The 14,866-nt window shown below is 35.2% G+C and overlaps 2 protein-coding genes across 3 annotated transcripts; both read right to left on the bottom strand.

Annotated features, from left to right (window-relative positions):
* Positions 1-792: 792 nt before the first annotated feature.
* Positions 793-6,201, bottom strand: LOC107495490 (DNA topoisomerase 6 subunit B). 2 transcript variants are annotated; one of them, XM_016116639.3, is made up of 19 exons: positions 5,773-6,201; positions 5,616-5,668; positions 5,411-5,508; positions 5,234-5,339; positions 4,904-5,041; positions 4,651-4,702; positions 4,473-4,537; positions 4,213-4,319; positions 4,038-4,140; positions 3,780-3,865; positions 3,502-3,698; positions 3,301-3,416; positions 3,104-3,189; positions 2,749-2,821; positions 2,250-2,341; positions 1,971-2,109; positions 1,798-1,892; positions 1,507-1,687; positions 793-1,067 (listed from the first exon to the last, which is right to left on the bottom strand). In XM_016116639.3, exons 1-19 carry the CDS (start codon positions 5,855-5,857, stop codon positions 921-923), a joined length of 2,019 nt encoding a protein of 672 aa, XP_015972125.1. In that variant the 5' UTR covers positions 5,858-6,201; the 3' UTR covers positions 793-920. The 2 variants fall into 2 exon arrangements, with proteins under 2 accessions (XP_015972125.1, XP_052110070.1); XM_052254110.1 differs by lacking the exon at positions 5,773-6,201 and having other exon boundaries at positions 5,411-5,504; positions 5,616-5,663.
* A 1,105-nt stretch (positions 6,202-7,306) lies between these two features.
* Positions 7,307-14,164, bottom strand: LOC107495498 (uncharacterized). The gene is made up of 11 exons (XM_016116647.3): positions 13,845-14,164; positions 13,297-13,340; positions 13,088-13,211; positions 12,888-12,981; positions 11,508-12,052; positions 10,248-10,521; positions 9,903-10,164; positions 9,550-9,669; positions 9,236-9,352; positions 8,205-8,633; positions 7,307-7,758 (listed from the first exon to the last, which is right to left on the bottom strand). The coding sequence occupies exons 1-11, from the start codon at positions 14,029-14,031 to the stop codon at positions 7,510-7,512; spliced, it is 2,445 nt and encodes an 814-aa protein (XP_015972133.1). The 5' UTR covers positions 14,032-14,164; the 3' UTR covers positions 7,307-7,509.
* Between the last annotated feature and the right edge of the window lie 702 nt (positions 14,165-14,866).

Raw genomic sequence — 14,866 nt, 5'->3', positions numbered from 1 at the left:
CAAAGTGAACATGCCTAAAATCAATCCACCAATTTTGAAAAACAAAAGCCATCCAAGATTGAAATTTGAATGGTTAAAAACCATGGACATTCATATATGTATATCATAACATTTACAAATTACATTGCTTAATTACCTACACAACTGATGTAACATACTTCAACTTAGCACAAACATTAACTGCTATTGACACAATTGGAAACCAGCCTCCATAGTCCCATCCATATCACAATTTCCATTCGCCTAAAACAAACAACTTCATGAACATAGACATCATCATAAAACTCATTCAAATAAGTACCCATCAATTGAACCAAAAAAAAAAAAGTACCCATCAAATCCTCCATTTCCATTTTTGTTTTACGCGCTCCTCGGAGACCTGGGGTAATTGCATATTTTAAATTACTAACTTGCATACTGTGACTAATGTCTATGCCGCAATTTGAGCTTATATCATTAACTAGTCTTCAACGATAAAATATAATCATAAAACATACTATTTCAGTTAAATATAAAGAGCGTGTGCATGTTATTATTTTGAAGGATGCCTTTCAGATTCTCAGACATTCTAGTGTACGCTTACAAAATTTTCATGTTAATCAGTTGCATATTGTAAGCATAAACACTGAAAAAGGTTTTTGAGTATGTTATTAGTGGTATTATTAACATTAGTTAGGGGAAGAAAAGACTTGTGAGCCCAAAAATTACAAAGTAACAACAGATTAGGATGGTTAAAAAAATTGAGATAGGCCCTCCTATATTTCCAGAAATGTCATATTATAGACATTAATGTAACCATAATTTAGAATCCACTGGATTATGATTCTTATTACTCTTTCTTACAAGTTACAAGTTACAAATGAAAACAATAGATACAACAATTTTTTTCTTCGTGTAATATGTCTAATGATTTTCTAGATCTAATGAAACATTCTAAAAACAAAGAATGGAGAATGTAAATCAATAATCTTATTCTCAGTTTCCAATGGTTTTATATATATTGTTTCTCTTGGTTCCTCGCTCACTCCACTCTGTGTGGCATACTCCAACGCCATTTCATAATCCACCTGTATCACACATCATATAGCAGAGCTGATCAATAAATCCGAAATTCAATTTTTTCTATTGTTCATATAAAGGATAGAAAACAATCCTATTGCTGAATCAGAAAGATGGCTTCAGAAAACCTACGAGCACTTGAGCAGAGTCCTTATCGGAAAGGAGAATTTTGCCAAACGGGCACAAAGTTTATGATAGTCATAAAAAATCTTTCAAATAGAAAGATCTATGAAGTCCATTTTCATAGTTGTGACGCTAAATATATCTAGATCCTAACTTAGGACAGTCAAGTTCATATCACAAACAAGCAAAAATTGTTACTCTATATCAATTCAACTGCCACTCAAACAATTTTTTAATGTTTTCAGGTTGACAGAAAATTTGGCTAACATAACAGTAGAACTAAAAACTACAAAGTTTCGATAAAATTTTAGCTAGACAACATACCTGTTCAACATGTTTAGCAAGTTTTTCACTGAGCGTTTCTTTAGTAATCAAATTCTCATATACTTTTCTTAATAGTTCTCCATCATCATCTCCATAGCGGAACTTCTTTGATGCATGTAACTGTGTCTCTGCCATGTCTTTCAAAACATTGTATACTGCCCCAGTAGCATCAGGAATGTACCTGCCAACCACCAGTTGGTACGAATCACATTTTATTTCATGCAATAAAAACAAAAAAGCAAGCAGAGCATCAGTCAATTCTTGGATTTGAGAAGTAAGACATAGACATACTTGCTTAAATTCCGTTTCCTCTCCTGCTGCTCACGTGCCTGCATCTTTTTCACAATCTTGGATTTCAATTGGACGCAACACTGCTTAATGGAATACTGGAGAAACAGTACTTTTATGTTATTTACCTTTACTATAATGTGAAATTGATAAAGTAAAAAAAAATCAATTTCAACCTTGACAGCAGAAGCAATCTCAGTTATGTCATCTCCAATGTATTCTTTTCCAGTCCCTTTGAAGGGAATTTTTGTGCTCACAATGCTAACAAAGATGCCAATCTTGTCTTGTAGCTGGTTGATTTTGTAACTACTCCAACTGAAAAGGCATTTAGTCAGATTTCATATTCTTTACTGCAATTACCAGAGAATTTTGCAAAGCAATTATTGACCCTTATCCTGCCAATGCAGGTAAAAAATCGGAAAGGCAAGAGGAAACCCATCTGCTTATGTGCATACTTGATTCGCTTCAGTGCAGTCCTGGTGACAACATCAGCTCCTTGCTCAAAAAGTAGTGGAATTCTATTTGCAAATCGAAATATATTCAAACCCTGAGACAAGTGTTATACTGTTATATGCTTTGTCATTGACAGACCATTAATTATTTTAGAACAGAATAAAGATCACAATCATTAGCTCTTTAATATTGCCTAATTGATCAGCTGCTTGATCAGGAGTCTCCTACACCTAATATACAACTCTGGTGAGAGGAGTCAAACTAAGCATTAAAGTATCCTGAGAAGAGTAAGAAGTAGGGTGCAGCATATACTATTTAACATTTATCATGGTTCATCAAAAAGTTATCAACTAAATCACATTTTCCTTTCGCTAATTTATAGGTCCATTGTAATTGGTTGAAACGTAAGCTATTTTCACATAAAATGATGTATTTTACTCCCATGGATTTCAACTATTATCTAATATATAAAATAAAACACTAATAGATCTGAAACTTTACTTGCTTGACATTTTTTCCACCGATACTAACTCCAGCTTCAACTATGAATGGGTGGCCTTCAAAAACCTGAGCACTGTGCAGCAATGACAGAAGAAATTAACTTAGGAACCAAGAGTTATCTATTGCCAGAAAAGTGAAGTGCAAAGCCACATAACTAAATATCTCGTGGATGTTGGCAGGGTGACACCTTTAGAACCCCAACAAAAAGAGTATCATAGGAACTAAGCCAAATACCCATGATCGACTCAACCACAACCACAAGGATTAAAAACGATATTTAAACAGAATATATAGAAGTTTCCACAAGCAATAACTTGAATAGGAAGATCTAGAAATTTTCATATTCAAACACAACCTGCCTGAATAAGTTGCAACCATGTCTGGGTGTAGCTCTTTTATTATTCCTAGCCGGAGATTGTACTCACCAGCAGGGCTAAGACACTGAAAATAGTATTAAAGACCCACCAAATGACAAGAGTAAGGAATTTATTTATAATAATAATAAATGAAACTAAAAAGAAAAGGGGCCCATAATAAAGACTAGTAACTAACATGGCCGTTAGGATCATCAAACTTGGCTTGACGAAATAACTGATGAATGCGTACTAGTTGCTGTGGAGTTAGAGACTTAAGAGCCATTTTTGGGCTGAAGTCTGGGCCCATTTCACCTGAAAAAGGTCAAAAGTGCAGTAAATAACTAGAATGTTTATGGTCTGAACAACATTCATCGAACCATATGAACTATTTTTATACCTATCAATCTTTCAGCATGAGATTTACTAATATTTACAAATTCGTGTTGAAGAAATTGCAAAAGGTTCTGCTTTGAAGTTTCAGCAATAAGGCGTTTAATTAGCAGCAAATCAACTGACGATGGATGATGCTTTGTCTCCAGGGGAACAGGAGGCATCACATCTGTTCTTCGAGAAAACCTTATAGTGACATTCTTTCTGCCAAAGAGAATAGCTAGTATGAGATGATTATGCATTGCCATAGTTTAGGGGGTTATGAATAGATATATGTATACATACTCAGGAGCATCTGAAACAAATTTAAATAGAAATTGTGCATAAGGGGTGATGACAGCCATTTGTCTCATGTAATGTAATATTTTTGACTGCAAATGTAAACAAGGGAGCTTATATTAGTGAAACATAGTCAACTTCAGTCTTTAGAAACAATCAATAAGCATGAAAAAGTGTACTTTGGAAAGTGGAAAAGCTCCATATCCATTATATCTGGGGTTTGCAATGAAATCATTAAGGTAGCACCAAATAAGTGTTACATACACGGTATGTTGTCCAGTTCCCCTCAATGACAACTTGAATTTCAGCCCCACGCCAGCGCTCCTTGTTCTCTCGTTTTTCATGTACATGTACATGTGGAATATTCCTGAAAATTAAGGCATTTGTTTATCTGGAGAAGGGATTAAAAGACCATTCATTTAATAACTTGAAATCATACTTATGAATGTCAATATCCAGCCTGCAAAATGACATATAACTTTGGTTTCTCATTGATGAAGAGATCTCAATTGGAAGCCCAGTGCTCATTTTAGACCATATTAATGCCTGCACATATGAAGAATATAGTTCATAAGGCCAGCTGAAACTACTATATGCATGTACTTCAACTTCAAGAAAGGGAAAAAAAATTGGCATTTGTTCTACTAGTTGATTATAAAAAGAGTGACAGTCTATCTAAATAATGCATGTTGCCAATACCATCTTTGCTCCAAGACCAAACTTTCCCCGTGTCTGTTTCAAGCCATATTTTGTCCCAGAGAGAACTGTGTGAATGGATAAGCTTAAACAAATCAGGTCTAGTTCGTACCGATAAAAGATATGTCAGAACAAAAAGTGTATATTCACGGATAATTAAGGTATCGAGTAATTGAATGACCTCGGCCAAACATATTCGGGATGTCATCATGTGGCATTCCTTTTCCATTGTCCTGCAATCAATCATGAGATAATTTGAGCTTCACCTCAAAGATGAGATTAGTAAACAGAAAATGAAAAAAGGACTTTCAAATTGAATTCAAAATCGAATAAAACAGCTTTGATGAATGTTGACTTGAATAAAACTAACATATAAGGTAACCCGCACAATACAATACAGTATGAGAATGCTTGAGAGCAGAAACAATGCATACCTTGCATATAACTCTGTAAAATGAAGCCTCGCCTCGGCCCCTTATACCCTTTGAAGCTGGAGTCTCTTTCACTTTCTTTCCAAGGGCAGCATTCTTTGCTTGTATTTCTTGAGCACGGGCCTCTTTCGCCAACCGTTTCTGCATAGGAACAAATTTAGAATCTTCCACAAGGACCTTATATGCTTTTCTCTATTTAATTGCATTTGCAAAATACTGCTTCAAGTTTATTGCTATAATTAAAAATTGATACCACACAACAATACAGTTCGACACAGTCTAGTATTTTGCATTATAGCACAACTAACTCAACAATAATGTAATCAAACACACCTCACGGGCCTTCTCAGTCTCATAATCATCGTACAACTCCGCATCAACACGCTCGCAGTCAATAAGACCGATCATAGAATTAAATTTGCTTTTCTTTATCTCCTCACTGCAACAACCATGTCAGCGTGGAACAATCAATCATTTACTAGTTCATTGTACTTTCAAATGCAAACTCACATGGTTATCTCAACCACCGGAAGCTCTGATATGGATTCCGCTGAGTCAAGCGAATTCTCCACAAGCTCTCTAACAGTAGTATAAAGAGATTTTCCTGGCTGATGTGAAATCCACATAATATAAATACACACAAATCACAAAAATCAATAGATACATAAAAATCAGACACGCCACTCCTTATAATTGATTACAAGATCAAGCTTACATTATCAAATCCTGCAATGTTCTTGTTCTCAGCAAAGAACTCCGCGGGAGATTCTGCAAATTTAATAAGTAAAGAAATAAAATAAATAAAATATCAGTTGGAGGATAAAGGTTATGAATGTCGAGAATGCTTGAACGACAGATCGAGAGAGAAGTACTTTGCTTGAGAACGGTTTCTTTGTTTTTTCGAGGTGTCTTGGACTTAGTTTTCTTTGTTTCGGTTGGGCTTTCGCTACTATCCATGTGAATTTCACTCTAAATTGAAGCAGCTTTGCTTACGGCGGTGAGGGAGGAAGAGAAGTGACGGCGAAGGAGGAAGGAAAGTGAGCTCGGGCACAGAGGGCTCCGAGCAGACCTGGAGACGCGAGGTTAAGGGATCCAGGAGAAGAGAATCGGCGACGGCGGACCTGAACAATGGCTGAGGAGAAGAGTTCGTCGGCGACCAGCACCCAACAGCACTAGCAGCAGCACCAGGTTGCTTACTGCTACTGCTGCTTTTAGGGCTTCAAAGTATATTTTGCTTTCGCGCTGTTTCTCATCCAAATCGCAAATCATGTGCCACTTCCCAAAATCACGTGGCGCGGGTTTTTGTGATCAACGGCTGCCATTCTTTTCCTTGTATTATACTATTAAGAAAGTTAATAAAACAAGGGCTCAGTTAATATGTGTCCTGGCATAGATAAATTGATTGAACTAACACAATTTTTAAATTTTACTAGCATTTAGTTTGTTTTTTTTTTTTCAAAGTTGAGAGTGAAAGTCGAACCTGAAACCTCTAGATAAGGGTAGAAAGACTATGTCATTTGAGTTATAGTTTATTGGCCTATTATTTTTGTTTGTTGCTTGGTAAATGTGTATATATTATATGAATTTGTAAATGTCGTTTTTCTCTTTTTTGTGTTATACACAATACACATGCAGTTCCTTTGGTGGTAGAAACTCATGTTAATCTAGGAGGAAGAGGAAAGAGAACAGACAAAGAAACCAAAGCTTGGGGAGTAGTAACCGTAACATTCAACACCATCCTTTGGTGGTAGAAAGTAGAAACTCATTCATCCACTATACTTTGGAAAAGGTACTGTTGTGTAAAGATTACTGTTGTGTAAAGACAGGTCCTTGTTTCACAAAAATGTGCTTCAAGTTTCACTATTTTTGCCCATTTTGAATATGCTAGAATTTCTCATGGATCCTATCGTTTTCTCTATCGGCACTCATCTGTTTATTTGTTGTAATAATCCCTCAACAATGTATTTTGTACTTCTTCCTCTGTTATGAACTTATGATGTTGGCAATTTTTGTATATATAAGCCAAATAGATGATCTTCGTGTCAACGGACATTTGAACTCTAGTTTAATAGTTCACAGGTTGACATCACAACTGATACAATAGAAGTCACCCTCACCAACACTTTGAAATAAATAGAAGTCGACATTTTCTTATCAACTCTAGATAGATCACTGCATCTCATCTTCCCCCTAAATGTGATCCTCTAATGTTGTCTGGTCAGTTAGCAACAAATTAGAGCTCACTACATGGGAACGTGTCGTGGGCTCGTGGCGCATTCCCGATCAATGGTGACGGTGACGATCATCGCCGATTTGTCAATTTTTATGCTGGGTGTTAAATCGGGGCACATTATATTAACAAAAAGAAAAAGAAAAGAATGAACATCTCACACCGAAGCAAAGTGATACCAAAACTCAGCACAAAGCCAAACTCAAAAGGAATACCCCCTTTAGAATGTGACAACTTCGGTTCTCTTTAGAAGCATGTACAACTGTATTAAAGCCGAGCATCTGAATGAAAATTTTGAAACCCTAATTCATCTAAACCTGCTACAATAATTCCTCAAAAAGCAAAAAAGAGGGAGGAAAAAGGAGCAGGTTGTATACAGTTAGTGAATGTATCTCCATAGTTGCTGCAATTGCTGGGGTGACAAACCTTGTAAACCACCTGCCTGCTGAAGTTCTTCCGCAACCTGTTTCTGAGAATGATAAGGGTCAGAATATCCGGGATTTACATATTGAGACACTGGCGCCAAATTTTGCTGCTGCTGCCGCCTCATGAAGTTATACTCGGTCCTCTCGGGGCGAAATGAAGCTCTTGGCGCGGCCCCATAATCCCATTGAGATAAGCTACCGTTCTATGTAGAAGAATGAAAACAATTGTTAAGCCAAGTGATAATATTATCTAAGAGTGGGCTTCATAATAGTATGGGTTATGGAACATACAAGGATAATGGATATAATCATTAACAGTTCATGTGAAACCATAAACGCCTAATTAACAATAATTGGATGCTCAACCATAGCCAACTATGAAGATCTTCACAAATAGAAACTACAGCTAATAGCATTCAATCATGTAAAAACTATTAGTTGAGTATAACTTTCATGCACTAGTATAAACTTAAACTGTCAACCAACTTCAAGGAAATTACTTAAAGGGTGATGCACAATTAGTGAAAATAACTATTTCAAAAACAATTACACTAATATTGTATATGAATACATTGATATTAACAAAAACAGCTTTCTAGATAAGATCATTCATCATCCATACGCAAAAAGAAAACAGTATGAAACCAACCTGTTGAATAGAGCTAATGTTACGCCCACCGTTGCCATATTGAGAAGGTAAAATCTCATCTATGTTACTCTGAGGCATTGCATAACCAAGAGATGAATTTGGCAAAACATTTCTAGGACCATAAAAGGAAGAGCCATGATTTCCATAAGCATAGGTTTCTCTGGCAGCGGCAGGAGGCAATCTATTCATTAGTAGTTCATTTCTGTCTTGATGAAGGTTGTACTTCATGTCCAAAGCAGATTGGTTATATCGAGGATTGCCTGAAAATGGTTGCTGTGAATTGATGGCTGTTATATATGATTGATCACGGGGCAATGAAGAATATCCTTCCATGTTGGGGAATTGCTGGAACTGTACTGAGGATTGCACCATAGGTTCGTGGGAAAGTGCAGATCTTTTAGGTAGATCGAACATGCCAGGTTCCATGACCTATATTATTCAACATCTGTCAAGACTCAATATTAAAAAACATCAACAGTGATAGTTATTACTTATTAGGCCCGATTCATCAATACCTTAGTTGAGGGCCCTAATCCCTTGGAACCTTTTAAGCCCCAAATAACTAACAATGCAATATCTTTCAACATCAACTAGAATGCAACTAGTACTCAAATCTGTTGTTTCATCAGATGTTAATATATATTAACTTAAACTTGGATTATGGTTAAAAACATTGTCAAATGATGGTTTTAATGTTGTGCCAAAAAGCCCAAATCATAGTAGTATCACGATTCAGATGACATATCCATTCCTTATTAATTCCTCATTCTCACAACCTACCAAGACATCAGTGCTGTACTTCAAATCAAAAGAAATATTGAAATCAAAACTAATGGGAATTAACCTTCTAGTCTTCTACCTTCAAATAACATCTGCTTCTAACAACAATTTTCAAGTTATTTAAGCATTGCAAAGTTGGATATTTCTAGCAGAACAACTTATGTTGTATCAAGTTATTAGCCTAGGCAAGATTACAATAAAATCACAGAAACAACTAATGAGCAAAATAAGCATAGAAGAATATTCCCTACATCAGATATGGAGTTGGGAGTATTGCTTAGGGACAACATTGAGCTGTTGTATCGTACAGGTTGTTCAGATCTTGGTAATGCCAACATATCACCAGGAATCAAATTTGATTCATTAAGCTGTGTCAAGATAAATAAAAGCAAATCTCATTAATAAACTTCTACCACCAATCTTCTAGTGATTCAAGCATCAGGAAGTTGAATATCTAAGCAGAAGAGTTTCTGTTGTATTAAGTTATCAGCGCAGGCAAAATAACAATAAAATCACAGAAACAACTAATGAACATAATAAGCACAGAAAAATATTTCCTACATACCCCAGATATGGAATTGGTATTATTGCTTGTAGACAACAATGAACTATTGTATCCTCCAGGTTGTGATTGTGACCCAACGAATTTGAACATATCACCAGGAATCGAATTTGATTCATCAAGCTACATCAAGATAAATAGAAGCAAATCTCATTAATACAGGATAGAAGCGCAGAAAACAAACAAACAACTAGGTTTTATCCCACTAGATTGAGACAGCAGCATAGAACAGATGACATGATGTCAATGAAATCAGTGTTCTACTGTAACCTTATATCATTATGCCAATATCAACAGTAAAACCATTAGTTTCTGAAAGCTTAAAACAACTCAAATTTGAAGGACTATTATATCACCATTTCTCTTGGAAAATTATAATGACTTCCACTCTGCAAGCCTGGCTGCTTCAAAGGCAAGGAAGGAGTCACCCAGCGAGAATTTTGCCAATTGGGATCTGATACAGATGCCACCACGTTGTTTTCATGCCCAAAAGTTTCCTCTGGAATAATATGCCTCAGAAGCTCTTGCTGAGGAGATGAAAGGAAGTTATCATTCTTATCACCTGTTGATCCTCTAACAGCCTCAAATTCAAGTTGCTTACCACCATGTTGTACAGAACTAATACAGAGAAAAAACAATATAAAGATGCGTTGGAATAGACAAAGCAGGGTATATCAAGTTGGTAATGGAAAAGGAAATGCCTGGCGTCTGAGAACTGAACCAAGGAACTATCAATAGCTGCAGACTTCTCTTCCAATCCATTTCTAGGAAGATTAGGTGTAGGAATCACAGAAGATGCAGTATTACTGCTGGCATTAAATTTTCCAAAACTCAAATGTGAGCATGTATCAGCCAAAGCTTGTAAATGTACATCATTTGGAAGAACCACCGTAGGATTATCTCCAGATAATGGCATTTCCAATTTAGAATCTCTTATGCTTAGCCCCTTGAAATCTGAAGCTGCCAATAACACATCTGCAAAGGCATTACTAGCCAATTTATTAGAGTGAAGATATAAATAGAATATTGGCAATCATAACATGGTCTTGAGCCAAAAAAGAGGATGAAAGCAGAGTAGATAATGCATGGGAGCTATATTTTCAATGCATTAAGAATGCTGAAAAAATAGCACATCTTAGCATTGCCTTTTCACATTGATTTCTACATATAACAATTCGTAAACCAGACACTCCTACAAAACTCGAGTATAAAAGTTAGAAACTAAAACCAAAATCATGGAAATTACCCATACTTCACATTTCAAACTCAACATTTCAGCTAATGGTCTTATTCACGTTTACGTATAACAGAAAAATGTTCTAAACTTACCCAGTTAAATACCTAAACAGTTAGAAAATATCACTTCCAATCCTCCACAACAACAGAAAAAGGTTTCGAGAAGTCCAAGTCCATGTAAACTCAGCATCAGTACCTAATACATGGATCCTAAACTAGATGAAATATAGGTCATCAAAAGCATTTAGGTGCATTTCCAGCTTCTAAAAGAATAGAAAATCCAATTAACAAGTTCCAACAACAATGACAACAATCAATCCTTAGGTCAATAGTGGAGTCAATTACATGAATCATATTATGTAAACAAAGTATTAATCAATACATTAAGAACAAGGGCTTTTTCAAGTTCAGTTTAAATATATATTTATTTCTTTTATGAGGTCTAAACATAGATATTTTAGTTACATCCGACTTTTCATGAATAAGTCCATATATAGTTTGTGGCTTCATAAAGCATCATAGTATTGAATCTTAAGAGCTAACTAAAAGCATCATTCACCAAGATGACTTAACATCATGTTGCAATATAGTTTATGCTTACTAGCAAATTAGAGAAGTAGGTTATCCTAAATCTCATTTCAGCATAACTCGACCACAAAGAAGACTTCATAGAACAATAGAGAAGTTGGTTATTCTAAAGCTGAAACAACAGTTAGAATAGTAACCTTCATGCCCCTGAGAATGATGTAAATCAGAGGAACAAGTATCTTTTGAGTTAGAGTTTGAATGAGATTCTAGTTTAGTTTTGCTGCACATAACATCATCACTAGCACAATCCCCCCATGCACCTTGGGATGAATCTAATTCAGAATTCCTGCACACACTAACTACTGTATCACACAAGCTACTCTGCTTAGAAGGCCCATTAGCATTTAAAGAGGCAAATACGGTTGGTGCTTGAGAACTGCTGGTAGTTGGCTGTTCATTTACATGCCACTTGTCATGAAAAGGTTGCTGCTCAGAATGACTTTGACTGTCCAGATTTAGCATTGTCTCTGAATTTCCAGATGCAGAAACTCCTGAGGCAGTACAATCGTCATGTGAAACATTTTGGGATGTTCTACCCATTCTTACAATGTCTGCCATAGTAAGATGTGCTTTGCTCACTCCTAGCAGTGAGGTTTGAAGTCCTGAAGAAACTTGGGCAAAAACTGATATGGAATCGCTTGTTCCCAATGACGAACTTCCAGTATCAGCACTAAAAGAATCGCTGCAACAATTTCTCAACAAATAAGAGAGGTGAATAGTTAGAGACATTGTTATATATATTGTTAAATTTTCTAATAGCAGTAATTTCAGTATGATATGCCAATATAAGACACAGAAATCAGAACGAAAATGTTCACCTCACGAGTACTACAGAAATATTAGTATTCATGGTTTATATAAATTATCTAGATAAAACAAATGCATACAAAAGCAACAACAACAACGCCGCCTTATCCCAACGGCATCACTTACATCTAACCACCAGTAGATATAAGCAGGACACAGACATGGTAATATAATCAAAAATTTAAAGAAGTCATTATATATATACTTAAACTTTGTCCTGCCTTAAGCTCTATTTTACTTATTTTAATCACTTAAGCTCTATTTATTATTTTTTTCAAATCCATAATGCTGTTGTCAATGTGGTGTCCTGCCACGTTGGAGTAAATACAAAAATAATTGAATACAGATGCATGAAATCAGTATGTAATTCGTGTAAAAAAAGAATTATAGCAGCAGCAGTTAGCAGGACCCATAATTAGGGAGAATATATAAATTAAGGAAAAAAATGCAAAACAATCCCTTTAATGCTTCAGTTATTTCCAATCGCCAATAATCTAATCCGCTGATGCTTTTTAATTGGAGCATTGACCTTCGATGACCAAAACATTAATGGACTTTTGGATGTCAACAATTGTCCTTTCCAAGTAAATACAAAGCGATAACTGTCTTATTAAATATACCAAATACCAAACCATGCTCCATAAGTCAGCTATATTTTAAATTCATACAAAACACCAGAAACTATATTGCATACAGAAAAATAAGCTAACCTTCTAGAACCTCTTCCCACGACATGATTTGTGGATGACGTAACTGTCGTACCAATAGACCCAACATCTTCCTTGTTAACAGGTTTGACGTGTCCTGAAAGAAATTACACATTCCACAAGGTAAGACAATGCAATACTAAATGTGTATAATATCTGCATCTAGCAGAAATGCAGGATCATGCCGCAATCAGACAACATACCATTATAAGTCAAATGTGTAAACTCATTATTGGTAACACTACGATCACTGCCATTGCCGGTTTTGCCTGCCCGACCCAGCCCACCATTACTACCCTTTGTCCTTGAATCCAATGCCTCCTTTCCCTGAAGTTAAATAAGCAAGTTGATTACACACCCTATAAGAAGGCCATCCTCAACACATTTATGAATAATGTCATACGAGGAGTACCTCTTTTCTTCTTTCACGTTTGCTTCTAACCTCATGAAAAGTATCTACAATTAAATATCCGGGAAAAAAAATAGAAACTTAAAACAATTAAGATAACAAAACAAATCATAAAAAATCATTCTTATTCAAGATACACAACAACTAAACAGATCGCCAAATTCCATCATTCATATAAATAAACCATAATATAGAACCAATGAACTTAGAATTTCGTTCCTTTTCCCTGTCTCTGAACCTTTAAGTTCACTCAACCAGAATAAACAGTTAAAAAAACAACAAAAAACAAAGTAAAAAACTTCCACAGTCACCAATTTCCTCAGCAACTAAACATCAAACAGAAGATAGAAAAGAAAACAGAGAGAAAAGCTGGCAAAATTTTAAACACAGTAAATAACATGCACATTGTCACCAATTTTCTCAGCTACCAAACACCACACACAAAATAATAATATAAATAATATTCATCGTTTTTTCACTTCAAACCCGAAAGAATAACAGAGTAGTAACAAGAACGAAGAAAAAGAATTTAAAAAAGAAAAAAAAAAAACCTTGAGCTAGAAGCCTTTCGACGGCGCGGTTAGGGTCCATGTCACATTCCCTAAGCACAGCGTAGATCTCTTGCTCGGAGCAAAAGTTCAAAATCTCCTTCACACTCTGCACAATCTTCTTTACCGCCGCCGGCAGCGCCGCCTCTCCACCGCCGTAACAGTCACCGTTCCTGCTCTCGCTCCCCATTGCACGAAAGAACAAAACGAAACGCAAAAAGGAAGACACGGATTTTCTCTCTCACTTTCACTTTCTATCTCTATTTATTTTCCAACCAACCAAACAGAGAATAACACACGAAACTCAAAAGAAAACAACGAACCCTTTCTTCTTCTTTCTTTCTTCTCTATATATCACTTTTTAAAAGCATAATCTCTTTTTATTTTTTATTTTTTATTTTTTGTTTTTTATTTTTTAATTCTCGCGCTTTTTTTTTCGGTCCTTTGGTTTTTTTTTTTTTCCGTTTCAGTTTATAGTAATCACTAGTCACTGAGATTAGATTATTCTCACTGGCTGTGACAATTTGGTTCTGTCACAGCCCACGTATCTCTTGCCACCTGTGTAGGAGAGTTGGGTGCGATGTGGGTCATTTTGTAATTTTAGTTTCTTTTAACTTTCCTTATGGACAGAACAGTTGTCACAGGCACGTCAGATTAGTATGGTTCCCTAAAAGAATCGAATTTGCAAGGGGTTGGCCTTTATTTTATTTTATTTTATTTTTTTATTTTAATGTGTCTTTAAAAAGTCAGAGGATCAGTTCTTTATTTGAGTAAACATAATAAAATATAATATTTTAGTTTTCTAAATTTGTCTACAAATTTAACTAATTTTTTAAATATATAAAAAAATTTTATTTATAGACTAAAATTAATTGTTAAAATCAATTATTAGTATATTTATGTATTAATTTATTTTTAATATATATTTATATTTTAATATATTTAGTGACTAATTTTAATACACATATAATATAATTAAAATATATATGGTTTAGATATTGATAAGTTAAATTTTGAAATTTATA

Source organism: Arachis duranensis, chromosome 1, assembly GCF_000817695.3.
Source record: "Arachis duranensis cultivar V14167 chromosome 1, aradu.V14167.gnm2.J7QH, whole genome shotgun sequence".
Lineage (NCBI taxonomy): Eukaryota > Viridiplantae > Streptophyta > Magnoliopsida > Fabales > Fabaceae > Arachis > Arachis duranensis.
Note: the sequence above shows the minus strand (reverse complement) of the source record. Positions and strands in the feature narration are given on the sequence as shown.

What these genes read in the sequence shown, in the direction of transcription:
- LOC107495490 (XM_016116639.3), bottom strand. Translation starts at nt 5,857, where the DNA reads ATGGATAGTAGCGAAAGCCCAACCGAAACAAAGAAAACTAAGTCCAAG. An exon ending in AGAAACCGTTCTCAAGCAAA is followed by an intron (nt 5,669 to 5,772) that starts GTACTTCTCTCT and finishes TTAAATTTGCAG; the next exon opens with AATCTCCCGCGGAGTTCTTT. An exon ending in TTGATGATCCTAACGGCCAT is followed by an intron (nt 3,190 to 3,300) that starts GTTAGTTACTAG and finishes TACTATTTTCAG; the next exon opens with TGTCTTAGCCCTGCTGGTGA.
- LOC107495498 (XM_016116647.3), bottom strand. Translation starts at nt 14,031, where the DNA reads ATGGGGAGCGAGAGCAGGAACGGTGACTGTTACGGCGGTGGAGAGGCG. An exon ending in GTTCAGTTCTCAGACGCCAG is followed by an intron (nt 10,165 to 10,247) that starts GCATTTCCTTTT and finishes TCTCTGTATTAG; the next exon opens with TTCTGTACAACATGGTGGTA. An exon ending in ATAATTTTCCAAGAGAAATG is followed by an intron (nt 9,670 to 9,902) that starts GTGATATAATAG and finishes ATCTTGATGTAG; the next exon opens with CTTGATGAATCAAATTCGAT.